The sequence below is a fragment of the Loxodonta africana genome, chromosome 5, assembly GCF_030014295.1.
Source record: "Loxodonta africana isolate mLoxAfr1 chromosome 5, mLoxAfr1.hap2, whole genome shotgun sequence".
NCBI lineage: Eukaryota > Metazoa > Chordata > Mammalia > Proboscidea > Elephantidae > Loxodonta > Loxodonta africana.
In genome coordinates, this window is record NC_087346.1 from 153913783 (window position 1) to 153941524 (window position 27742).

The 27742-nt window shown below is 48.3% G+C and overlaps 1 protein-coding gene across 2 annotated transcripts in view; it reads right to left on the reverse strand.

The window, feature by feature from the left end:
* The window catches only part of STX18 (syntaxin 18), a 140775-nt gene that overhangs the window by 3823 nt on the left and 109210 nt on the right, over positions 1-27742 (reverse strand). Inside the window, exons 6-10 of one of the 2 annotated variants that reach the window (XR_010322168.1) lie at positions 20848-20894; positions 17195-17310; positions 14080-14168; positions 1561-1619; positions 34-103 (exon numbers count right to left, since the gene is read on the reverse strand). Coding sequence is in view for 1 of the 2 variants with exons in the window: in XM_064286085.1 (XP_064142155.1) it covers positions 34-103; positions 1561-1619; positions 14080-14168; positions 17195-17310 (334 nt within the window). In the remaining variant the exon portion in view is untranslated. The remainder of the gene's footprint in view (positions 1-33; positions 104-1560; positions 1620-14079; positions 14169-17194; positions 17311-20847; positions 20895-27742) is intronic. The other variant, XM_064286085.1, reaches the window with a different exon arrangement.

Sequence of the window (27742 nt, forward strand, 5' to 3'; positions counted from 1 at the left end):
ACTTAAAACTACTGGTGTTCTTTTTTTTTTTACCTGTTGCAAAACCTTTTCCGTGAATATTTCTTGAAGTCTGGAAATTTCAACCACTTTTCCTTCAATTTGCCTTCATAAAAAAAAGAATCAATAGATTTTACGTTAACGATTAGTGTTGGTCATTTTAATACGAACACTGCACATTTCTAAAGAGTCTTTTATGTGAGTGCGTGGGGGGGTACACAACGTCAGATGGGAGGGGCAGGAGATGGGCAGACAAGGGTCAGTTCTACGTACTGTTCATCTTTCATTTCTTCCAGCCTAATCTAGCGTACTTTATTTTTCAGAAATACACTCCGCCACATAAGTAGACCCTTGACACCCAGGCGTTGTGCGGCCCCTGTATTCTGAACCGTGTGGGTCCTGCGCCCTGGTTATAAAATGCCAAGTCTCCACTGGGTCCTGTGGCCAGTGTCACACACAGAATACTGGCGGAGATGCCACTTTGTTACAGGTGAGGGAAAAGGTACACTTCTCACTCTCAGACCAACTCCCTGCTGGTTCCGTTTCCAGACATCCTATCTGGGTCCAGCATTTCAGTGTCTGTCCCGAAGTGCTGCACTGAGCCATCGCCCCTGCTTCGGGGCAGTGTGGACAAGCCTGGGGCAGGCCGGGGGTGGTACATGCTCGGGAATGGAAGCTAGGGCTGCCTGATGCTAACTCCTGCTCCAGCTGCTGACTGATGGGGCTGGGGCTAAGTGGCCCCAGGTCCACGAGGAAGCAGAGACACCTCAGGACAAGAGGAATCAGCTGTGTCACTTGGGCTGAGCCTCCTCTCCAGGTCAGGTGAGGGACGGTGAGAAGATCTGGAAGGAAGACTGAGCTTCCAGGCTGGGGAAGGAGTGGCAAGGAGGAGCTGGGTGGGGGCTGTGAGAGCTCAGCTTGTCTGACAAAGCACCAGGAGGCCCATCTCTAGGAGCAAAATACCAAGGAGAGCCCCGTCAGGGACACGCATGTGTCCTGGAAGCCTCGAGGGCCCTGTGGACAAGAGGAGGACTTGCTTTCTCTTAGGAAGTGCCCACAATACAACAACGGCTCCAGAACTCTGTAAAGACCTTACTTTCAAAATGCTCCAAACAGCCCCAGAAACCGAGGCCTCCGGGCGTGTTCACCAGCAGGCCAGCAATCATACACCTGTGTGACCAAAGCCCTGTTCTTACTCTGAAAGGCCCCCGTTCGGTGAAGGAAGGAGGTGGCTTCACTCTGTCAGCTATCCCCATTTCCTGATATCATTTTAGGGTAGTTAAGTGTAAACAACCCAAAGAGTGTTAATTATATTCAGCTTAATCTGCAAACACCTGGGAGGCTCAGGTGGGTAAGTAAGGAAGCAGCAGGCAGGTGGTTACGGCCCCAGGCCACAGGCGGACCTAGCTAGTGCATGTGGCAGCTCCCGCCCCCACCCCCCAAAAGGCCCAGACTGGCTGCATTCTGGGGAGGGGGGCCGCATGCCTAGGCACTAATGGAAAGAAAGTTCCTTTTCTGGACAAGCTGTAAAGTAGGCCATCTGCTCATGGGGGAACGACATACCTCACTTCATCAAACAGGCTGTTCATTTCGCCAATAAGTCGCTGATTCTCTTGTTCAAACTGTGTGGAGACACACACGTTAAGGATGGCATCACACTGGACTCAGTCTCAAAAGCAACGTGGCCGAAAGCAGGAGTCTAGCAAGGCGTCCTCACAGAAAACCCGGATCCACCCTCCAGGCATCACTGGCAGCCTCCTCCCAGTCAGACCACCACCACGCTGCTGGGGGACGGTCACATCGGTGTAAAAACATTCCCTACTTAGGGAGAAAGTAGAAACCCAAGCACAGTTGGGCGCCCATGGCCTGATTCGCTGTACACGCCTCTTGTTCGTTTGAACACAAAGCCTGCAAGTGGCTTTTGTGACTGTACTTGTGAGGACACAGAACTCAGGCAGGACAGCCCCGGTACCCTCCCCGGGCCTTTCTGTCCTGCCTCTGGCATGCTGAAAGATCTGGTTTGGGGAGGCCCCGGAGAGGAAGGGGAGGTCAGGAACAGCGACAGTGTCCTAATGAGGTTGGTGGCTGGTCAGAGCAGGGCAGAGGCAGAGCTGCCACTGGGCCCCCAGGATGATGCAAAGCAGTCCCCTCAGCCACTTCACTCTCCTGAGGAGCCACCTTCCCAGGGCTCAGGCAGCTGGGCCCAGACTTCCAGGTTCAGGCTGGCTAAGAGTGGCCGCTGGACACCTGGGGGCTGTCAGAGCTGAGCTAATTTGGGAGGCTCACCATTCTGGTCAAAACAAAGGAAGCAGCATGGCGCAGGGCCAGCAAAATCTCTTCCTCTCCACCATGTACCCTTCCACTCCCCATGAACAGACAGGCGCTGTCCCCAAGCCCTCCCGCCACATGTCCCAGCCCAACTGCTCAGGCCCAGCTCAGATGCCACCTTCTCCAGGAGACCTGGCTCCCAGATTAGAAGTGATTTCTCAGTTTTCTAACTGTGGCCTAGCATTTTCTGGAAATATTAATCATTCTCTGCCTGGTAATAAATTGTGTGTGCCTCAAACTATGCACTTCCTGAGGGCAGGAACCTTGTCGAGCCCAACTCTGACAAAGTGTCACATTTGGCTTTCTTTCACATGTACCGAAGCTGCAGTCAAATCCACCAATGCTTTCTGAAGGGCGCTGGGCTCAGCCCTGTGGGGAAACAGGTCAGCAGGCCCTTGTCCTCTGGAGGTGCTAATCGGACTGGAGACCTGGTCTACCACCCACTTAGTAAAGCAAGAATGGAGGAAAGAGCAATGGTTACGGAGCTCCTAATGGCCACCAGGATGGCGCTGGGCACTTCACATGCAGGGATTCCTTTAGTCTCAGCCAGTCCTGCGTGCTCCCATTTCCCCAGAGAGGAAGTAAGCTTGTTCTGCTCTGCTCCCTTTGTGCCTTCTGGTCCGCACCTCCCGGCACTCCCACCTCAAGTTTTGCCCTGCTCAGGCCCACTCTTGGTGGAGCCTCCAGGCGCAGCGCTCCCTCAGCAGGGCCTCCCTCCCAGCCTCTAATCACCAGCGCACCAGCTCCAGTCAGCACTCTTCACACAGGCCCCCCCTTCCTAAGTCTGCTACTTTTACCTCAGGCATTGCTCACATTCATTCCTTCCTGCTGTCTAATTCCGCCCCTATTGTCTCTTGCCCTCCTCCAGTCCCTCCTCCCCTCAGCTGTCAAATCATCTAAAATGCCAATCCGGTCAGACTGCTTGGTGCTGCCTGGGCCCTTCAGGTGGGGCTGAGACACAGGGTTCTCTGTGACCTGGCCACTGCCCGCCTCTCCTGCAGTGTCCACACCAGGCTTCTGCCTCCCTCTGCACAACGGGGCTCTTGTTTAGCCCACACTGGGGATTCTGCTGGTCCCTCAAAACTCGGCGAAGGTGCCTTCTCGGGGCTGCCCTCTCAGACAGAGGGGGCAGATCTAGCCACTTTCCAGTGTTCCTTTCCTCTCTTTACACAGTCTCCAGCACCTTACTCCATCACTGCATTTCTCACACCTATCTTTCCTTCTGGGGTGGGGGGGTTCTTCTCTGGACCCCGAGCCTGGAGCATAGCCGTGCACGCTGCAGGACTCCACTTCTCAGCCCTGACTGCATCAAAACACCAAGCTACCCTGGTTCCAGCCCAGACCGACCCGGGCAGCAAACGGGTGGGTTGGTGAGGCTTCTGGAAGGGTGGAAGTGCCAGCGGAAGCTCCCCCACAACCGCTTCATCCCCAGGGTGCTGCCTTGCTGACACAGTGCTGCTTACGGCCCTTGTAATTATGCCTCAAAAAGGCTCTCTAAGAGAACACAAATTTCACTTCTGAGTTTAAAAGTATCACCTCTGCCGTCAACTCACCAGTTCCTTCAGTCTGGTAGCTAAGGGAAAAGTGCAATTACTTCGGCAGCAGGTGCTAATTCACTCAGGCACTACTGGTTCTTTAGGGGTGGGGAAGCATTTTCTTTGTCTTTTTCTAATGACGGAATATGGCCCTACTTTGAAACTGTTCCTAAATGAAGTTAGCTAGTGACATGAGGTGATTTCTGACTGGAATGTACCTTTTTTGTTTCCTCTCAGCCTGAGGGCCTGTGGTAGAATGGTGACTGCTCTCAGGCCTGTCCATAACTGTGACTTCTGAAGCGCTGTCAGCGAGAGCAGGGGCAGGAGTGGGATCCAACTCTGGCTCCCGTTTCCTTGAACCCGTGGGTCCTTGATAGGCCTTGAGAAGTACCCAGCTCAGTGGGAGAAACAAATGCCTCAGGATTTTGAGCAGTGACAAGGGCTGAAAAGAGGTCTATCAAGGCCAAGAGCTTTAATGGAGAGCAGCTTTGATTAGAGGGCATCTCTCAGAGAGCCAGGATACAGTGAACCCACGTTAAAACAAACAAACCTCGTTTCCCACACACAGGTGTGAAGCTGCCACTTCTGAGAGTGGGCGGGGCTCAGGCAGACTGGGTCATGGGCAGGCTGTGACAACATTACCTTGTACCAGGTTTCAGAATGATTTCCAATCTTGGCTAAATGGCAACCTGTACGCCTCACCTCACGTCTATTGAGTGAGGCAGGAAGCAGCCAGATGCCAGGTGGCAGGCTGGATGGCAGATATGCCAGGGGCCTCGTGGGGACCCCTTGGGTGCCACCTTCCCTGTGGCCTGTCAGCTTCTCTGTGAGCAGATGTGCCGATTCTTAGCCTTTCCTGCCAGATCCTGAGGGTGGGGGCAATGGCTTGAATGCCAGCTTCTTCACCTCTCAAGCTGGTAGGCATTGGACAGGTTACTTAACCTCTCTGTGCCTCTGTCTTCATCACTAAAATGGAGATAATACTGGTGTTGTTCAGTGCCCTCAAGTTAATTCCAACTAACGACCTTACAAGACAGAGCGAATCTGCCCCATGGGGGTTTTCTAGGCTGTGATCTTTACTATGAATATGCAAAGGCATTTGACTGTGTGGATCATAACAAATTATGGATAACATTGTGGAGAATGGGAATTCCAGAACACTTCACTGTGCTCATGAGGAACCTGTATGTAGAGCAAGAGGCAGTCGTTCGAACAGAACAAGGGGATACTGTGTGATTTAAAGGCAGGAAAGGTGTGCATCAGGGTTGTATCCTTCCACCATACCTATTCAATCTGTATTCTGAGTAAATAATCCAAGAAGCTAGGCTATATGAAGAATGGGGCCTCAGGATTGGAGGAAGGCTCATTAACAACCTGCATTATGCAAATAACACACCTTGCCTGCTGAAAGTGAAGAGGACTTGAAGCACTTACTGATGAAGATCAAAGGCCACAGCCTTCAGCACAAAGAAAACAAAAATCCTCACAACTGGACAAATAAGCAACATCATGATAAATGGAGAAAAGACTGAAGTTGTCAAGGATTTCATTTTACTTGGATCCACGATCAACAGCCATGGAAACAGCAGTCAAGAAATCATATAACGCATTGCATTGGGCAAATGTGCTGAAAAAGACCTCTTTCAAGTGTTAAAAAGCAAAGACATCACCATGAAGACTAAGGTGTGCTTGACCCAAGCCACAGTGTTTTCACCTCATATGCATACAAAAGCTGGGCAATGAATAAGACTGAAGAACTGCTGCCTTTGAATTATGGTGTTTGCAAAGAATATTGAATATACCATGGACTGCCAAAAGAACGAATAAATATGTCTTGGAAGAAGTGCGGCCAGAATGCTCCTTAGAAGCAAGGATGGCAAGACTTCATCTCACACTGTGGACATGTCATCAGGAGGAAACAATCTCTGGAGAAGGGTGTCATGCTTGGTAAAGTAGAAGGTCAACAAAAAAGAGGAAGGCTCTCAATGAGATGGACTGACACAGTGGCTGCAACAAAGGACTCAACCATAGCAATGTTTGTGAGGATGGTGCAGGACTGGGCAGGGTTTCCTTCTGTTGTACACAGGGTCACTATGAGCCGGAACCGACTTGACGGCACCTAACAACCACCATTACAGGGGCAGATACAAGGTCTTTCTCCCACAGAGCTGCTGGATGAGCACTTAACCAAGTGCTTAACTGATGTGCCATCAGGGTTCCTTGGGGATGATAATACCTGTTGCCACAGAGTCAATTCTGACTCATAGTGACCCTATAGGACAGAGCAAAGCTACCCCCATAAGGTTTCCAAGAAGCAGCTGGTGGATTTGAACTGCCGATCTTCTGGTTAACAGCCAAAGTCTTAACCACTGTACCACCAGGACTCCTGGGATAATAATAGAACTTCCTTAATAGGGTGTTAGGAGGAACACCTAAGTTAATACACGTAAGTGCTCGCCAAAGTGTATGGCACACGGTAAGCCCTCGATAAGTATTATTTATTACTATGAGTCGGGTCTGTATATGCAAAATGAGTGGCTGGATGCTGTCTGTAGGCCTTTCCACCTCTCAGGTGTCAGGGGCCAGAGGGCTGCGAGGACTGCTGGCCATGTGCTCTCTAGGGCACAGGTTGATGCACACATGGCTTCATCAGCCTGGGCTTGGTGGCAGCTGCAGCAGCCAGTGTCTGTCTCTGGTGGCAATGTCCCTCCCCACATGGACAGGGATCTTACAAGGTGCAGAGATGAGCAGACGCCTGGTCACCCTGGTCAGCCCTGCAAACAGGAACATCCACATGCTCTCCGAAGGAAAGCCTGAACTTCATCGAGGAAACGCTTCATCCATGTATGAGGATGGGAAGGGAAATATGCGGGCCTAAATGATAGGGGCAGTGGGCAGGCAGGGCCCCCAGCACATTAGCCAGCCCTTGCTCCTGGGCTCCTCGCCAGGGCCAGTTGGCAGTGCCTTCCCTCAGCGGGTCGATGCCCCAGCACCCACCCAACCACAGCCAGGACTCAGCTGTGTGGCCTTGGGCAGGTGACTCAAGCGCTCCATAAAACGGGGCCATCAACAGTGCCTACCATATGCAGTAGAGTAGAACTGCCCAGAAGGGTTTCCAAGGCTGTCATCTGTACAGAAACAGACTGCCACATCTTTCTCCCGCGGAGTGGCTGGTGGGTTAGAACCGCCAACCTTTTGGGTAGCAGCCGAGTGCTTAGTAACTGTTGGGCCACCGCCAGGGCTCCTTCGACTTTCAAATAAGATCCTGCTAAAGGGTTTATAATCTGGTTGAAAGGATACAAACCCACATTGTGAATACACTGTTACAGAAATCCTCTTTTAATCTAATCCTCTTTGCTACTGTTTTAAAAAAGATAATCACTCTTCCAAAGCCTCTGAGAAGCACAGGCGGCTGGGTGAAGTATCTGCATTGCAAAGATCCCAGAAGACCCACAGGAGGAAGGGCCCTGGGCTCAGGCTAGAAAGCAGCCTGGCACCCTTGGCGCAGGAGCCCACTGCCCAGGCCCTCCCAGGGCAAAGCCACACATGCTTTCTCTCTCTGCCAAACCTTCTACACTGCTGGCTCTGTGACCCTCACCTGGGTCCCCATTTGGGTCCCATGACCAGGATCCTCCCCCGTGCTCTTCTCTCTAAGATTGGGACCCCAGCCCTCGCTCACCTGCCCTTGTGGACACAGACACAGGCTCTGCCAGCTGCCACCTAACGCTGCGATGGGCCTATCTGAGGAGCTGGAGAGGGTGAGGGACAGGTGTCATGTGGCTTCGAGACCCAGAAGTCACTTTCATGTCTTTAAAAATCATCCCATGGAATAGATCCATCCATACAGGTGGTTTCACTTGAGGCCAGAACTGAATGTGGTCCAGTGAAGGCAGCGTTTTCTCGATGGTAACATCAGAAAACAATCTGGTTCCACTCAGCCTGACCACAAAACATCTGCTTATGCTAACTCAGAGGCATTAATATACCTGTATCCTAAGTTATAAATGGACATTTATTGTGCAAATCATATAATACCCTGCAACCATTCTGGAACATACAACAACTGCTCCTCAGGGTGAAATAATGAATTAAATTGCTATTGTAGGGCTTAAGTCATTATTTTACCCCGAGGAAAAATTCAGAAACAATGATTATGAATTATGATTACAATTTGCTACAGCACTTCCCAATTTAAAACCAATAGTATTTCTTTCTCTTCATTTTCAGGGTTGAGCCTTTTAAATAAGATTTGGGTTAGTCAGACTATAAGATACGGTCCTTGGCTATTACTCCCAGTTAAGAAAGAACTTAACTGCACATTAAGTAGCCTGGCGCAAGAGTACTGAACATTACAGCCCGCTGCCCAATCTGCTAGATCAGGCCGGTCCTGCTGATTCTGATGGCGTCAGTCACGGGTACCAGCCAGTGGACTAGCCAGCATCACTGGGAATCACCACTGACATGTCTTCAGACAGTGACTCAGCTAGGACAGTGCAATGAGATGGAAACATAGTGCAACAACAGTCGTTAGGGAAAGAAGAGCACTAGTGCATGAAAAATTATTTTTCTATACCAAAACCAAATCCACTGCCACTGAGTTGATTCCAACTCATGGAGACCCCGTGTGTTACAGAGTAGAACTGCTCTACAGGGTTTTCTAGGCTGTAATCTTTACGGTGCAGCATCAGGATTGGACGAAGACTCATTAACAGCCTTGGCACAACCTTGCTTGCTGAAAGTGAAGAGAACTTGAAGCTCTCACTGATGAAGATCAAAGACCGCAGCCTTCAGTATGGATTACACCTCAACATAAAGAAAACAAAAATCTTCACAGCTGGACCAATGGGCAACCTCATGATAAACGGAGAAAAGACTAAAGTTGTCAAGGATTTCATTTTACTTGGATCCACAATCAACGCCCACAGAAGCAGCAGTCAAGAAATCAAACCACATATTGCTTTGGGCAAATCTGCTGCAAAAGACCTCTTCAAAAAATGCTGAAAAGCAAAGATGTCACCTTGAGGATGAAGGTACGCCTGACCCAAGGCATGGTATTTTCAACTGCCTCATATGGGTGGCAATCGACTCAACAGCAACAGGTTTTTTGGGGGGGAGGGGGGTGCATATGTATGTGAAAGCTGTACAATGAATAAGGAAGACTGAAGGAGAATTGATGCCTTTGAATTATGGTGCTGGCGAAGAATATTGACCATACCATGGACTGCCAAAAGAAGGAACAAATCTGCCTTGGAGGAAGTACAGCCGGAATGCTCTTTAGAAGTGAGGATGGGAAACTTCATCTTACATACTTTGGACATGTTGTCAGGAAGGACCAGTCCCTGGAGAAAGATATCATGCTTGGTAAAGTAGGAAGACCCTCAATGAGATGGACTGACGCAGTGGCTGCAACAATGGGCTCAAACATAGCAATGACTGAGAGGATGGAGCAGGACCAGGCAACATTTCATTCGGTTGTACATCAGTTTACTATGAGTTGGAACTGACTCAATGGCACCTAACAACAACAAATCCTCCTAAACTGTGATGATTTTAAAGGGGAAACCACTCTTCTGGATGGCTAAGTGTTTGGGACTCATCAACCCAGGCTCAGCTGCCACCCTGTAGATCGTTAACCCAGCTGCCAAGTGCAGCCTACCCAGCAGTCCTCCCCTGCTAAGGCCACTCCCTGCAGGGGGGGCTGCCGGGACCCAGAGGCTGGCCACTGTCTGTCTCTCCCAACCTGTGCAGTGCCTGTCACTCTGGGTGCGGGGGTGGAGGGGGGGAGGCAGAGGAGCACAGTCTTCCCAGGGCCCCACTACATGTCTGGCGCTGGGTTGATGGGTGCGTGCACTCAGTCATCAGGCCCACCTATGAGGTGGGTGCTATCACCCTGTTTCACAGAGGGGGAAGACAGAGGCCCAGAGCAGTGAGGAGTGCAGCACTGTAGTGACGAGGCTAGGTGTGGGTTACAGTCAGACAACTGTACACCTGTGCTCCTCCCATTAGCCCACAAAGCCTCTTGGCTCTGGCTTCTTTGTCTCCGCTTGTTCAATGCCATTTTTAGGAAAGAGGCACCTGCTTCAGTCCTTTATTTCAGGTCAAGAATCTGGAGAGTAAGGAGACTCAAAGGCAGGTCTCTGCCCTTGGCAGGTGGTGCTTAGAGGGCAGACAGGACAGCCCTGGCCACACGTGCAGGGCCCTGGCTGCAAACCACTCTGTGGGCCCGAATATTGTCCTGAGCCCTGTCCGCTGCCCCATGTTTGCTACACAGCTCCCATGCCAGCTACACTCACCTTGGCCACCAGAACCAATCGGGACACATGTGAGCTGCAACACAGTAAAAGAAGGAGAGGGGTCTGGGGCCAAAGTCCAGGGCACAGAGCTGGGCTTTGCTGCTCTACTGGCTCTGGAGCCGTAAGCAGGCTTGGGGCTTTTGGGCCTCACGATTTCAACTGCGTAACAGTTAAATCCTACTTCACTGGATTGTTAAGGAGATTACACGAGACAAAAGATGTAAAAGGCCTGGCATATGGAAGGCACTCAAGAAGAATAATAATAGTAATAACTTTTAAAATTAGACAACAGAACATTCTAGTAGTCTGTACTGATGATCCTGCTTTACCAGTTAAGACAACCTATAGTTGGACCAATAAACAGTATCATGATAAATGGAGAAAAGACTGAAGCTGTCAAGGATTTCATTTTACTTGGATCCACAATCAACGCCCATGGAAGCAGCAGTCAAGAAATCAAATGATGTACTGCATCGGGCAGATCTGCTGCAAAAGACCTCTTTAAAGTATTAAAAAGCAAAGATGTCATTTTGAGGACTAAGGCGTACCTCACTCAAGCCATGGTGTTTTAAGTCACCTCATCTGCATGTGAAAGCTGGAAAATGAATACGGAAGACCTAAGAAGAACTGATGCCTTTGAACTGTGGTGGTGGTGAAGAATATTGAGTACACCACGGACTGCCAGAAGAACCAACAAGTCTGTCTTGGAAAAAGTGCAGTCGGAATGCTCCTCAGAAGCATGGATGGGAGACTTTGACTCAGGTACTTAGGACATGTTATCAGGAGGGACTAGTCCCTGGAGCAGGACATCATGCTTGGTAAAGCAGAGGGTCAGCGAAAAAGACATAGCTTTTATAAGGATACCTGGTGGCACAGTAGTTAAGTGCTTCACAGCTAACCAAAAAGTTGGCAGTTCAAACCCACCAGCCGCTCTGCAGGAGAAAGATGTGGCAGTCTGCTTCCGTAAAGACTGTTGTTGTTGTTAGGTGCCGTCGAGTCGGCTCTGACTCACAGCGACCCTGTGCACAACAGAACGAAACACTGCCCTGTCCTGTGCCATCCTTACAACCGTTGTTATGCTTCAGCCCAGTGTTGCAGCCACTGTGTCAATCCACCTCGTTGAGGTGATTTTCCGCTGACACTGTACTTTGCCAAGCATGATGTCCTCCAGAGACTGACCCCTCCTGGTAACACGTCCAAAGTATATAAGATGCAGTCTTGCCATCCTTGCTTCCAAGGAGCATTCTGGTTGTACTTCTTCCAGGACAGATTTGTTCGTTCTTCTGGCGGTCCATGGTATATTCAATATTCTTCGCCAACACCACAATTCAAAGGCTTCAATTCTTCTTCAGTCTTCCTTATTCATTGCCCAGCTTTCACATGCATATGATGAGATTGAATATACCAAGGCTTAGGTCAGGCACCTCTTAGTCTTCAAGGTGACATCTTTGCTCTTCAACACTTTAAAGAGGTCCTTTGCAGCAGATTTACCCAATGCAACGCGTCTTTTGATTTCTTGACTGCTGCTTCCATGGCTGTTGATTGTGGATCCAAGTAAAATGAAATCCTTGACAACTTCAATCTTTTCTTTGTTTATCATGATGTGGCTCATTGGTCCTGTTGTGAGGATGTTTGTTTTCTTTATATTGAGGTGCAATCCATACTGAAGGCTGTGGTCTTTGATCTTCATTAGTAAGTGCTTCAAGTCCTCTTCACTTTCAGTAAGCAAGGTTGTGTCATCTGCATAACGCAAGTTGTTAATGAGTCTTCCACCAATCCTGATGCCCCATTCTTCTTCATATAGTCCAGCTTCTCAGATTATTTGCTCAGCATACAGATTAAATAGGTATGGTGAAAGGACACAACCCTGACGCACACCTTTCCTGACTTTAAACCAATCAGTATCCCCTTGTTCTGTCTGAACAACTGCCTCTTGATCTACGTACAGTTTCCTCACGAACACAATTAAGTGTTCTGGAATTCCCATTCTTCGCAATGTTATCCGTAATTTGTTATGATTCACACAGTCAAATGCCTTTGCATAGTCAATAAAACACAGGTAAACATCCTTCTGGTATTCTCTGCCTTCAGCCAGGATCCATCTGACATCAGCAATGATATCCCTGGTTCCATGTCCTATTCTGAAACCAGACTGAATTTCTAATAGTTTCCTGTCAATATACTGCTGCAGCCGTTTTTGAATGATCTTCAGCAAAATTTTGCTTGCATGTGATATTAATATTGTTCTATAATCTCCACATTCGGTTGAATCACCTTTCTTGGGAATAGGCATAAATATGGATCTCTTCCACTCAGATGGCCAGGAAGCTGTCTTCCATATTTCTTGGGAACACTATGGGGCAGTTCTACTCCCGCCTATAGGGTTGCTATGAGTTGGAATCAACCCAACAGCAACAGGTATAATGGGTATATACCTTTTATGTTATTAGGAGCCTTGGTGGTGCAGTGGTTGGCTGCTAACTCAAAGGTCAATGGTTCGAACCCACCAGCGGTTCTGGGGGAGAAAAGACGTGGTGGTCTGCTCCCGTGAATATTAGAGCTCTACTGTTTTTTTTTTAGTTACTGTGTTCTATAGGGTCGCTATGAGTCAGAATCAACTTGATGGCACACAACAGCAACAACACAGGTTTTATATTGTACTGATCAAACTCACTCTTCTAGGCTCTGGGAACGTGGCAGTGAAAGCAAGACAAGATCTTGCTCTCCTGGGGCTAGTGTCCTAGGGGGGGAATACAACAAAAACATGGACATTCAGTGGTAAAGATGGTGAGGGAAATGAAGTAGGGCGGCAGGACAGAGTGGCCGGGGGCCACTTCCAGGTTGGGTGGTAAGGGAAGACCTCTCTGGGAGGGAACATTTGATACCTGCAAGACATGAAGACAAAGGCAAAGAGAAAGAGCTTCCCAGGTGAAGTCACCAGCCATGCAAATGCCACTGACCACATGCCATTGTTACTTAGCAGAGTAAGTAACTGGGTTGAGGCTCCACTTTTCACCTTCCTGATTCCAGGCATCAGAGGACTTGGGTTGCACATCGAGCCCTACCCCTTATTAACTAGGGGGCCTTGGGCAAGACAATGAACTACTTTTTGCCAACACTGAACTACCTTTCGCCAAAGTTAGAGATAATGCCCCTCCCCTTCGTAGTGCAATTATTGAGAACGCCACAGAGAAAATGCATCCTAGGAAGTTCTACCAGCTACACGCCTACACTGATTAAGGTACGGCACCGCTGTCTGTCGGGTCCTGCCGCCGGGAAGCGTGCTGCACGGGAGCGACTCTCCAGCTCTTTCAGGCGGAGGCCAGTGTTGCGGCAGGGTGGCTCCCGACCACCGGCAGGTACCACATTCGGCCTCTCGCATGCTGAGGCCCGGGTGAGCTGCACAGGGACGCTGCAGCAAACCAGCTGCCTGGGGCCTTGCCAAGCCTGTGGGTTTCTTTCCGAAGCTCACCCAGAGATTATAAACCATAACAGTCAGCGACTAGTGGGTGAGTAAAAGGATAATATTAGTAGTTAAGGTGCTGCTCTTTTCATTGTTCAGTCAGTACTTATGCTTGCCTCCAATTACTGTACCGCCAGCAATTCCAACAATTAAAGAGCACCACAGCAGCAATTATAAAAGACCCATTTCATCTACAGAACCCTTTTCCTGCTGCTGAAAAGACATCTAATCTTAGTAAAATTATTCAAAGCAATTGCTTCTTCAGTTATGCTATGACAAACTTAACAAGTATGAAAAGCACACTAGGACTTAGGGAATCAAGGGGAAAAGTTGCCTATGAAACATTCATTTATCATTTCAAAAACAAAAGTCAGGGCAAGGGTATTTGGGACGACTTCCTAGTTGACGAAATATTCTTACTAAAAACTAGTGAAAAGCCAGCGATTAGGCAGAGAACAGTTACCATCTGTATCTCCTCTGGGGACAATTCGTCTTCACCTTGGCTGTCTCCCCAGGCTCCCAATTCAGGCTGCGCGTCTGGCAAAACCTTTTCTACTAAAAAAAAAAACAGAAAATAGGTGGAAGGCAAAAATATTCGTTTTAGCAGAGGCTGGCTTAGGATGTGAGCGTATTAAAAAGATGTGATGAAATGGAAGCTTATGGTCTGTCCGTGTTTGACTGTCTGCTGGCTCATGTTCAGGCGCTGCAGACGTGCTTCTTCAATGTTGTTCAGATCTGAAATTGTGCGTGTGTATATGTGTGTGTATGTGTACATGCGTGTATGTGTATTTGTACACGAGTGTGTATTTGTACATGTGTGTATGTGTACATGCGTATGTGCACATACATGTAGGTGTATTTGCACATGTGTGAGTGCATGTGTACATGCGTGTTTGCACGTGTATGTGTATTTGCACATGCATGTGTGTAATGCATGTATGTGCATGTGTACATGTGCGTGCGTGCACATGTGTGCGTGTGTGTACATGTGTGTATGTGTATTTGTACATGCGTGTGTGTGATATGGAGGAGAGGCCTATGCATCATCTGAACATGGTATTGATTTAGCAATGGCCACAGAGAGATACTCTTCAGAACAAGTCCTGAAATACGTTTTACTTCAAAAGACACACACCTCTGCCCTTCTGTCTACTTTTTAAACACTGCAAAATACAGGGATATTTTCATTGTAAAAAAAAAAAAACAATAATATAAGACAGGAAATGACATGCTTTCCCCCAGCCTCACTCCTCTCCCAGAAATAGCCACTGTTACTGGTTTGCTGTAGTCTCAGAGACATTTTTCTATACACATATATGCAATTCCCAACCCCCCAAACCCAGAAATAATAACATTGTTTTATGTGTGTGGTGGTTTGTTTTTCACAAAGATACTTATCAATCTGACATACTGCTCTGAAACTTGCTTTTATGACCTGGCAATATATTTTGGAGATCATTCTCCGTCAGTCCACATAAATCTACCTCCCCCTCTGACACTGCTGTATGCCGTTCCATTGTAAGGCCACGCTATTGTTCACACAGCCAGAGCTCCACTGACAAGCCTTCCGTTACTTTCACTCTCTCACTAGCGTGATGGTCCTGTGTGCGGTCTGTGCTGTGCGTGTGGAGAGCTGCCCTGTGATAGCCCCCTGGACGTGGCACTGTGAAGCGGAGTGTAGGGCCTTAACGCAGGGAACCCTGCTCAGGGTGGATGAATGTGCAGCCAAGTCTCCATCAACACCACAGGCTCCTGGGTAGGGGGCTGCCATGTTAGAAAGGCCTGTGTGGCGCCTAAAGGGTAGGGGTGCGAGTGGGAGCAGAAGGGAATGGGACAGAAGGGACCCACTGCCATGGAGACAGTGACAAAGTCTGCTTTGGAAGGTGGTTTGTGCCTGTGCGTCTGAGTGGTGGCTCTGGGCTCCTCGGTGGATTGCCAAGTACCAAGGGCAAATACTGCCCTTTTCCTCCTCAATCTGTCAGTCTCCTGTGGCTGATCTCAGCCTCATGAGCGGGCAAAAGTCCAGAGATTTTGTTTTGAGACTGACAGGGGAAAAGCACGTGATGACAGCAACAATTTAGAGGAAGCAGATAAGACAGCTCATGTGTAGATGGTATGGTTATTATCGGGACCATGCAGTCACAAAAAAAATCTCCACATCAACCACGACTCGCTGCAGGTTTTATCAAAATCGCTATTTCTGCCAAAACTGTCACTACAGAAAGGCATATTTATAAAAGACGGGCTGTGAGCATCTCCAGAAACTGACCCGGTGTTTTCCTGTGACTCCAGTCTTCGGGCAGGAACGCTCGTCCTTTTTACCCACCCCGTCCCTGCCCCGAGATCCCACTGTCCCCTACCTGTCCTCATGTGGTTCCCAGTACGAGCTTTTACTTTTTTTGTTTAAGGCTCAGAGTATCAAAACTAGAACAACAAAAACACAACTGACATAAGAACCTAGCAGAAATTCCCTGTGAAGCTAGACAGGGGAAGCTTTGCTAACAGAAATCACATTCGACAACACGCTCAGGGGTGCAGCCCTCTGAAGCCATCTGGCCTGCTGCCATAACTGGCCGCAAGCCCAGTGCTCCCCACGCCAGGCCTCTGCTCAGACCTCAAGGTACCCCAACGTAACAGAGTCGAGTCCAGACTCCCTGACCCAGGTGTATGGCCCTGTACGGTCTGGCCCTGCCCACCTTTCCAGCCTTAATTCCCACTACTCTTCTGATTAGCCAGGACAGTGTCCAGCATCCAGGAGACACTCAGTAAATGGGAGCCTGTGATGACACAGAAGATAACTCTTGGCTCTCCCCTGGCTTTGGCACGCCATCCTCTGTGATTCCTGCAGAGCAGAACTCCACCCCTACTGCCCTGTGAGACTCAGCACACTCAAGAGGCAGTCCTCAAACAGCATGGCTGTGCCGCCTGGGAACACAGACTGAAGGTCCCCATGACAAGGTGGTGCAGTCATCTATGCTTTCAGGCCATGTGGACACCTGTACACTACCGATCCAGCTCCCACCATGTGCCAGGAACGGCTCTAGGTCATGTGCATCTAGTACCTGGGAAGCCAGGAAGCACATACACCCAGGTTAGAGTCTGTCCTGTTAGCTTGAGCAGCTACTGAAGCTGCTGGAATCCCATCACGCACTCCGAGGCAGGGAAAAGGCCAAGGTGCCTCCGCAGTTACCCGGCCAGGCACTGTACCGCGCCAGGCAAAGGTAGGCTCCACACCCTTCCTGACACTGACACGCAAGACTCCCGGGGCAGAGAGCTCTGGGGTTTTTTCCTGGTTCTGAGTCTCCAGTCCCCACCTCTGATGCACAGCTATACCAGGCCCCTTCTCCTGGACCCTGCCAATTCCCCGGCAACCAGGAGGGTCCTCCTTCCCTGCCTCAGCTGCAGTCATTAAGATCTGACTGCTAGAAAAAAAGGCTGCCCTTCCGTGTTTCCTCTGCTTTAAGCCAATACAAACACCACGAGATGTGTAGGTCCGTGCCTCCCTTTTTTCTGCTTGCATTTTTGCCAACATGTCATGAGGAAGAAACGCAAGGCAAAGTTTTTATTTTGATTCGTACCTGGATATTCTTCAGTGACAGGTTTTTCTTCAGAGTCTTTTGAAGGATTCTGTGAAACTGCCTCAGAAGACACGGACTCTCTAGTCTTTGTACTTGGTTCTGGCTCCAGTTTAGATCTAAAAAGAAACGATTAGCAATCATACAATTTACTTTCATAAAAGGGCTCCCACTCCACAACGAGGAGCTGCAAGTGACTCCTGCATTCCCGTCCCGGGTCCCTCGGCCGAAGGGCAGAGCACCTGCCTCTGGGCCCGGCAGGTGGAGGCCCGGACACACCTCTACACCAGTGCTGCCACCTCCCGGGTAAGGACCGTGCCTGCTCCTCCGCGTGCCCATCCCCAGCACGTCCCCAGGAACTGACATCACCCTCAGACCGTGGGCAATGAGGGCTGACTGTTCTGGCTTCCACATCGGGGAAGCTTATGGTTTTACCTGGATGCAATATTATTGCATATTATATATTGCATTGTATATAGCGCATCTGTAATATGGGTTATAATATGGAAACCCTGGGGGCATAGTGGTTAAGTGCCACAGCTGCTAACCAAAAGGTTGGCAGTTCGAATCTGCCAGGCACTCCTTGGAAACCCTGTGGGGCAGTACTACTCTGTCCTATAGGACTGCTATGAGTTGGAATGGACTTGACGGCAATGGGTCTGGCTTGGTTTGGTATAATGTAATATAGTCAATATACATGTAATATCTAAAATAACTACAAGAGCACAAGTCTTTAAGTGTCAGCTTGAAGAAGTCGACGTGTTTCAGGAACGCTCTAGCCTCTTCCCTCCAAGGCTGTCCAGGGCTGTATTATTTTCCACCTCAGGTCTAGGCTCAACTGCAGCCACTCGGAGAAGCCTCCTCTCATCCCTCGGCACCACAGAACCCTGTTTGTTTTTTTCATGGCAGTTACCACGGTCGGAGATTATCCTGTTTGTTTGCATGTGTCCAGTCTGCCTGGCTTCACTGGAAGCTATGTTCCGTGCGAGCAGGGGCCTCCCCTTTGGAAGTCATGTTGCTGCTTAGCCCTAGATCCCAGGCCAGGCCCTGGCACAGAATAATAAATACATGCTGAATGCATGCAGGCTCTGTGAGTGTAAGTGGCTAGTAAGAGAGAAAAAATGTTGGCTATGAGACAATGGGCCTTGTAATAGCTTTACTAGAATCTATATAACACTATGAAAATTACAGGCAGATCTTAGATCTAAGATAAACTCTGTATCACTAGGCAGGGATGCTGTAACAAAAAGAACAATGTAAATGCGTAGATAATATTTTAATGGCAGCTGACATCTACTGAGGGATGCTCCAATGATCTCCCATCTGGCCACTGGGAGCCCCTTCAGACAGACCCCTGAGTCCTGCCAACATATCCCCATCATGCTCTGAGACCTTCCTTGCATTCTGGTACAATGGAATGTTCCAGACTCATTTAACACTTTTCTGCTCCAGCCATGGAATCAGCCATTTCTCCAAGGAGCCCTGGTTCCTCTAAGCTGAACTTGGATGCTAAGTATGCTGATTTCTGCTAGGATGTCACCACCTCCCCGGCCACTACCTCGGCAGACTGAGCTAGAGAATACACGCATGGACTTACATATACATACATGCACACACATTTACAAACAGATGTGTTTTTACATCTAGCTATATAAATTGAAAACCATGAGTGTACATCAGTGTCTTTCATTCTAATCCAATAAAAAACATGGTTAATTTCTGGTTTTCTCCTTTTCACTTCTCTGACTGATAGTGAGAAACCAGGCTTCCATTATCCTTATATATTTACTTATTTGATCAATCCCCGATATATAACTAACCTCTGTCTCAACAACCAGCAGGGTCACCCAGGGTGGACAGGTTTTGGCAGAGCTTCCAGACTAAGAGAGAGTGGGAAGAAAGGCCTGGCAACCTACCTCCAAAAATTAGCCAAGGAAAACCCTATGAATCACAGCATTTTCCTAATTGCTTGCTTTGGACACGTGTCATCAGGACGGCTCAATTGCTGGAGGACATCATGCTTGGAGAAAGTAGAGGGCCAGCAAGGGCGAGGGAGACCCTCGGTGAAGTAGATTGACACAGTGGGTACTACGATGGACTCAAACATAATAATGATCGTGAGAATGATGCAGGCGTGGACTGTGTTTTGTTCTGTTGTACATGGGGTTGCCATGGGCCAACTCCTGCATGGACACGCCCCTCTTTGCTCAGGCTCTGACTCCCCACGCCGGTGCTGACACCCTGCTCTGGTACACTGAGCGTTCCACCACTGCAGACTCCCACGTCCTCTGGCCCACGCATCACCCATCACCGCTGAACTGCTCAGGGGAAGGGCTTCATTGCCTTCAATAAAGAGCTGCTTTAGCGTCTGTGTCTGTCATCCTTTGTGTCCAGAGTACGCTAACGTACCAGTTTTCAATTTAAAATGAATCAAAGGCTGCAATGCAGCCGACTCAGACAAAGCTGAGTGCCTTTTTTTTTTTTCAAGTGATAAAAACAGATTCTAATTATCACATACAATGTCTACTGAAATCCTTAGGGAAATTATAGTTTAACTAGTTGAAGGCAATTTGGAACAAAGCAATTTTTTAGAAGCCCAGAAAGATCAGTTTATGCCTGACGATTTATTTAGACTGATTCCTCTCACTGAAGGTTAACATTAAACAGCTGACCAACATCTACTTTCCAGGCCCCTTACTTGAAAAACCTTGAAGTTCTATTTAAAATTTAAAAAGAAGAGAAGGAGAAAGAAAAGAGGTAGAGAAACAGATTTTTCAATTTTGCAACAAGAAAATATGGAAAAAGCGCTCAGCCAATCTTAACTAAAAAAAAAAAAAACTAAAGCCCTATACAAATATAAGTAGAGAAGCGGTTATCCCAGATTCAAGCATAGCTCTCGTCCGTCTACTGTGTCATCGACAAGGGCTCCAGGCAGAAAGCAGACATGTCGCTGTGTAATATTACAGTACAGAGCTTCCCAAGTGGCTTTCAGACTACAGTACCCTTCAGGGCACAGGTACTGTGGGCTCCCACAGAGCAGGAAATATTCCATACTAGCTTGGTTAAGCCATCTTCACCACAATTCATTCATTCGTTTGCCAGCTATTTACTGGGCACCTACCAAGTGCTGGATGAAAAGCTTAGCCGGTGCTACTCAATGTGTGGTCCACAAACCAGTTGTTGTTAGTTGCCATCGATGCAACTCCTACTCATGGTGACCCCATGTATGCAGAGTAGGACTGCCCCACAGGGTCTTCAATGGCTGTGACATTTGGAAGCAGATCGCCAGGCCCATCAGCTAGTAGTTGCGTATTTAACTGACTGTGCCTGTGAGGGACTCCCCACAGACCAGTACCAGACCAGTATTTGCAAGCTGTCATAGCAAGCTGACGCTGCCACCTAATCAGTGAACTCATCTCACTGCACAGGGGTAAATCAGCTCCAGGGCTCCAGAACTGCTATGGCTTTAAGTCGCATGTGGCACCAGCTGGGAACTAGCCACATGCAGAATGCATGCCAGTCCACAATAGCCTGTAAAGCGCAGACAACGCCCTGGTGCTTCCCCTTGGAGAGCCTGCTCTGAGCCGGGGTCAGCCCACTTCTTCTGTAAAGGGCCAGATAGCTTGAAAATATATTAGGCTTTGCAGACCACTTACCATTTCTGTTGCATATTCTTTTTCTTCTTGTCTTTTGTTTTGTAAACCTTTAAAAATATAGAAACCATGCTAATTCAAGGGCAGTACGAAAACAGGCCAAGGGCAGGATGTGGCCCATGGGCCAGAGCTAACCGATCCCCCTTCTAGGCACTGAAGACCCTGCTCTACGGAGTGAATGAAGCCAAGTCGCTGCTCTGAACCTAACGTCACATCCCGCACTTCTTTTGTTTTCTTCATATTTATCCTCCTCATCATCCCCAGTCACAAAACTGACAGTGTTTGTGTGGGATACTAGGCTGGGGACTGCAGATCAAGACAGGTAAAAGACACAGCCCCTCTCCACACCAAGCCTGGTATCTAGTTGAGGGGAGAGGACAGAGTTAGGAGCAATAACACAGGAAGTCCATTCTGCAGGTACCAGGGAAGTCCAGTGACAGGAAGTGTTACAAGAGTACAAGGCAGAGCAGAGTGTGTTAACAGTCTGACAATTCACTTGGAGCTACATCGATAAGCTCAGAGTGGCTGCAAAAGCATCCAGCCTTCCTCGCTGGTCATTTTATCACCTACCCACTGTTAAAATAAACCATTATCTTCCATATTAACAGGTCTTATCCTTCTCAAAACTTCCTTGAGGCAACGAAAATAGCCAAAAGTTCCTCTTTCTAAGAACATCACTGTACTGGTGAATATGAGGTGCTCAAATGATGGGCCAAAACCCAAGGCACTTCAAGATTAGACGTGGGTGGATACTGGATCACAGCACTCGCCACTGGATAAGGAAGAAACAGCTGTTTATAAAGTCTAGTACTTGAAGTTTGGGTTTGCTACTGCGCTTCTGTCTAGCTTATGCTTTCAGGAGAAAAAAGAACAATCCTCTGACTAAGTAGAAAAGACCACCAGAGGTGATCCTGGTTCCTAGACACTACCTTAACCTCTTCCCCGAGAAAAAGAAAGCTGGCGACATACAACCTGATTACCTTCTGGAAAAGGGTACTGTTTTCCATTAATTCAGACTTAATTCATTAATTCACATTCATTGCAGTGTGTACCCAGGAGGGCATCTGATGGCAACTTCAGCTAAAATCGTAACCAAAACACTAGTGCTTTAAGGGGTTCTGGAGGATAGACGGGCACATTTCAAACCCTCTTGGGGTGACATGGCCACCTGTGCCACTGCTGTGCCCCATACCGACCCACAACCCTGCCAACATATATGCCCTCACTATGTGGGCCTGAGGAGGCTGGGGCAAGTGGCCGTGCTCCGCTCCTTCTGTCCCTCGAGAACTGCTGCCTGCGTACCCGCTTGGTGGCAGGCTCTGACTGAGGTGCTGGGTTCGTGGAGACAGAGACACAGTGGTCCCCGCCTTCAAGGGACTCAGTCTGCGGAGGGTGAAAGACTAGAGATGGGACTGCAGGCATCCCCATTGTGTGGCGCTGTGTGGGTGCTGCTGCCGAATCAGACAGGGAAGCGCTGAGATGACGGAGGACAGCCACACTTGGTGGTGGCGCCCTCACTCTAGGACAAAGTCATGGTGGGAAAACTCAGAGAGGTCGGCTGAGGCAACTGCTGGCTTCACGAGCGAATGGTGTCACCCAGTTTGGAAAGCGAGCCCTTTGGCAGGGCTGACTGTGTGACTGCCACCATTCTAGAAGGATAAACGCCACAAAGAATTCTTGCCCTGCACTGTGAAAGGATTTAAAATGAACGATCACAGTGCTCCTTAACTAACACATATAATTTTCTTTCTCCAAGAGCAAAATGAATGCCATAAAACATGAGCACTTAGGTTTCTAAAACCTAATTGAAAAATAACTACTTTTGTTAAGAATGATTTTTAACAATAACCATCATCAGTCACAACAAAGTAATACAAAAACAACCCACTAATCCAGCTCAACCAAACCCCCCCCAAACTCCACTTACAAACTACCCTCAGGAAACTTATCATTCACCCGTTTAACAGCCTGTAACGAGTGGCTCCACAGACCAGGACAGGCATGGCGCTACAAAACGGGCCAAAGTGCTGTAAGGGACGTAAGAGCCAACAGCAGCTATGTGAGGGCATGGTAAGCGGTACACCTGACCACAAGATGGTACAGGGAAAGGGCCCTGAACACTGCCCATAGGAGCGGGCAGAGTCTTTACTGAGTAGGCACCATTTTCATTAAGGGTGGAAGGATGTATAAGAATTCATTTGCCAGATGAATGGGGGTTGAGGGTGGAGAACATGAGTATATGTGAAGGGCACTCTTGGCTGAAAAACTAGCAAGCCTTAAGGTGTAAGATCCTTAAAGAACAAGGCCTCTTTAGAACAAAGAGTCATTCCATATGGCCATTACAGGGCCACACAGGGACCGATTAAGAAACAAAGGCTGAGGTCTGATCATTTTGGCTTTGAACGTATGCTACGAAGTTTAGCCTGTGTAAGACATGGGCAGATGCCTTCTGGGACAAGAAGAGGAAAGAACTAAGAGAGGGCTGGACCACACCGTTTAAGGCACAGTTGCCACCTCGGGAAGGGTTACACAGCTAACTCCCCTCAAGGTCTTTTGCTCAAATTGGCTCAGGACAGCTAGTTGGCAGGAGACGAGGCTGTACTTCACAGTCTAAATTAGAACAAGTCCCATCTGACTGATTTTAATTTGCATCCTAGTTGAAACCTCTGCTGAGGACCAGGAACTAAGGACAAAGTCACAAAAGCCTCTTTTTACTTCTCTTGGGGCCCCTGCAGAGTCTCCAGTCTCAGGGTCCACCTGAGGTGACGAAGCAGAAATCTGCATCTCCCTCTCCTGGAGGCTACAAGGCCCAGTGGCCACTGTACTGTCCTAAATGTGGATCACGCATGATGGGGGCTGACACCCTCCTCACTGACTTGCCTTGGGCAACTGGTCTTCTCACTGTGCCTCAAATTCTCTGCTTGCCCTCCTCCCCACGGCTATGCTGATTTCTTCCTCTCTAGTTGACTCACCCAGATACTGTTTTTCTTTCCACATTCGACACAAATCCCAGCATTTGAGAGATCTGCCCTGGTTACCCTGAGGTTCAAGTCCAAGTTCAGCTGTGTGACCCTGGGCAAGAAACCCAAATGCTCTGAGCACCTCAGTTGTAATATAATTGGATGATGATATTTATTAGTAGGATTTTTGTGAGGATTAAATGAAATAAATCAACATATTGCCTGACACATGGTAAGGGCTTAATAATATTACCCATTGCCGTCAAATTGATTCCAACTCATTGTGACCCTATACAGAGTTGAAATGACCCACAGAGTTTCCAAGGCTGTAATCTTTACAGAAGCAGACTGGCACACCTTTCTCCCATGGAGCGGCTGGGAGGTTTGAACCACTGACCTTTTGGTTTGCAAACCGGCACTTAGGCACTGTGCCAATACTAGTTAGCACTTAATGACTGCATACTGTAAGTGTTTTACCTGTTTCAACCTGTTTAGTTCTCACAACCACCCCACAAGGTGCTGCTGTTGTTGCTGGGTACTGCTGAGTCGACTTCAACTTAGAGTGATCCCATGTGAAAAAGAGTGACCCCATGTACATACCATTAATTTTCTGGTTTTACAGGGGAGGAAGCTAAAGCACAGAGAAGTTAAGCAATCTGCCCAAAGTCACATACCTGGTAAGTGGCAGAACCAAAACTCAGATGCAGGCTGTCTGGCTGCAGACTCTGAGCTCCTGGGCACTCCTCTCTGTCACTAGATCGCACTCTATCCCCTCTGATCGTGCTACCGGCCTCACCAATTATGCTTTCTATCCTGAGGAAGCGGGCTAATTTTTCATGTGTACGTAGCACCGAAGCTAACTCTAAGCTCCTGAGGGCAGAGGGTTTATCTACTTCTTCTCTGTGCCAACCCTTTTGGTGCCTTATACAATAAATAGTAACTATTTGCTGGCAAGCAAAATTTCACTGAAGATCATTCAAAAGCAGTTGCAGCAGTACACTGACAGAGAACTGCCAGAAATTCAAGCCAGAATCAGAAGAGGACAAGGGGTATCATTGCTGATGTCAGGTGATCATAGCTGAAAGCAGACAATACCAGAAAGATGTTTACCTGTGTTTTATTGACTATGCAAAGGCATTCAACTGTGTGGATCAAAACAAACTACGGATGACATTTTGAAGAATGGAAACTGCAGAACACTTAATTGTGCTCCTGAGAAACCTGTACTTAGACCAAGAGGCAGTCGTTCAAAGAGAACAAGGGGATACTGCATGGTTTAAAGTCAGGAAAGGCGTGCGTCAGGGTTGTATCCTTTCACCATACTTGTTCATACTTATTCTGTATGCTGAGCAAATAATCCGAGAAGCTGGAATACACGAAGAAGAACAGAGCATCAGGATTGAAGAAAGACTCATTAACAACCTGTGTTATGCAGATGACACAACCTTGCTTGCTGAAAGTGAAGACGACTTGAAGCACTTACTTATGAAGATCAAAGACTACATACAGCCTTCAACATAAAGAAAACAAAAATCCTCACAACTGGACCAATAAGCAACATTATAATAAGCGGAGAAAAGACTGAAGTTTGTAAAGGATTTCGTTTTACTTGGATCCATAATCAACACCCACGAAAGCAGCAGTCAAGAAATCAAATGACACACTGCATTGGACAAATCTGCCTCAAAAGACCTCTTTAAAGTATTAAAAAAGCAAAGATGTCACCTTGAGGACGAAGGTGTGCCTGACCCAAGCCATGGTGTTTTCAATCGCCTCATCTGCATGTGAAAGCTGGACAATGAATAAGGAAAACCAAAGAAGAATTGATGCTTTTTAATTATGGTACTGGAAAAGGATATTGAATATACCATGGACTGCCAAAAGAAGAAATAAATCTATCTTGGAAGAAGTACAGCCAGAATGCTCATTAGAAGCATGGATGGCAAGACTTCATCTCACATACTTGGGACGTGTTATGAGGTGGCACCATCCCTGGAGAAGGACATCATGCTTGGTAAAGCAGAGGGTCAGTGAAAAAGAGGAAGACCCTTAATGAGATGGATAGACACAGTGGCTGCAACAATGGGCTCAAGCATAACAACTATTGTGAGGATGATGCAGGGCCAGGCAATGTTTCGTACTGTTGTACACAGGGTCGCTATGAGTCAGAACTGATTCAATGGCACCTAACAGCATAAGAATATTTGCTGACAGATGACTTGATCTACTTACTACTGGCCACAATGCTTCTATTTGTTGGCATCTACAATTTCAAATCGGTTTCCCAAGTGAGCAGAAAAGGGTGAAGGTAGCAGGTCTGAGACCACTATCCTTAGAAAGGCCTGCTTGCACAGCTGGAATCTGAGAACGTGGATTTCAGGAGGCTTCTCATCATCCTAACTGATAAGAGTGGCTCACCAGGCCAAACTGTTGTGTACACAATGTGGTTTATGCTGAACAGCTGCTCTCCATCTGGGAGTTTGGAATGTTGCCACATGCCAGGCAGGAGATGCCTACGTGACCAGCTCTCAGTGAAGACGCTGAGCACTGAGTCTCTAATGAGCGTCCCTGGTAGAAAATCTCACTTGTGTTGTCACGCTCGCTGCTGGGGGAGTTCAGCGAGTCCTGTGTGACTCCATGGGTAGAGAACTCTTAGACAGTTAGGCCTGGTTTCCCCAGACCCGGCCCCATGTGCCCCTTCCCTCTGCTGGTCTTGCTCTATCCCTTCACTGTAAAGAAATCACAGCTGTGAGTACAACTATCTGCTGAGTCCTGGGACCTCTTAACACAACAAGAATTAAGAAAATTTGTCCCAGAACAATTAGGTAATGTTATCTTCTGAAAAGCATGCTATAATATTTTCAAAGTTGGTTTAGAAATGGTCTAGATTTGAAGCCTGGACCCAGCATTCGTTTGCTCGCTCATCACTTGCTTGTTCTATCTCGAGGACTGACTGAATAGCTGCAAGGGAAGCAGCGCTGTGAGGATGCAGTCCCTGTGCTCAGGAGCCGCAGGAAGGGGGGAAAGGCAGGAGGACAGATAGGTGCCATGGGAACTGCTGGAGTGAGCTCCACGCTTGGTGGCCTGACTGACTGAAGCTTGGCTCTGTCACTTCCTGGCTGTGTGACCTTGGGCAAGTCATCTAACCTGCCAGACCTTCAGCACCCTTATCTGCAAAGAGGAGTTAGTAACAGCACCTGCCCTAAAAGGGTGGTGGGGACTAAAGCAGGTATGTACGCAGAGCACTGGCACTGAGTAAATGCTGTGCGATGAGGGAGGGATGCCGCAGACGATCTGAGGAAGGTATCACAGGGGAACAGGGCTGCTGTGCTCTAGCTCCTCCCTCAGGAACCCTTTCAGAGACAAGGAGGGGCGTGGGGGTCAGAGAGCCCCAAGTGACATGTCTAAAACTCAACCAGCCTCAAGGGTTATTAAGAAGACAAAATGGGCAACTGCATGAATTCTGGGCCCACAGCAGGGGCTCAAACCCCAGCTCTGCTATCTCCTGGCTGTGGGACCTTGGACGAGTCGTTTAACTTCCCTGAGCCCCAGCTTCCTCATCTGTAAAAAGGAAGAGAAGAACAGCACTTACCTCGTGGGGTCGCTGTGAGGTTAATAGGCTAGAGTGTCTAGCATGGTGCCTGGCACATAGTAGGTGCTCAATAAGCACAAGCTACAACAATTATGAAGATATTCAAGCCCAGTACATTGCACAGCGTAAGTGTGCCAGCAACTTCAGGTGCTGTTATTAATTAAGGCCCACTGAGAGACCCTGGTGGCATTGGGGTTAAGAGCTACATCTGCTTACCAAAAGGTGGGCAGTTCGAATCCACCAGGTGCTCCTTGGAAACTCTGTGGGGCAGTTCTACTCTGTCCTATAGGGTTGCTATGAGTTGGAATCGACTCGATGGCAACAGGCTTGAGTTAAGAGACAATAC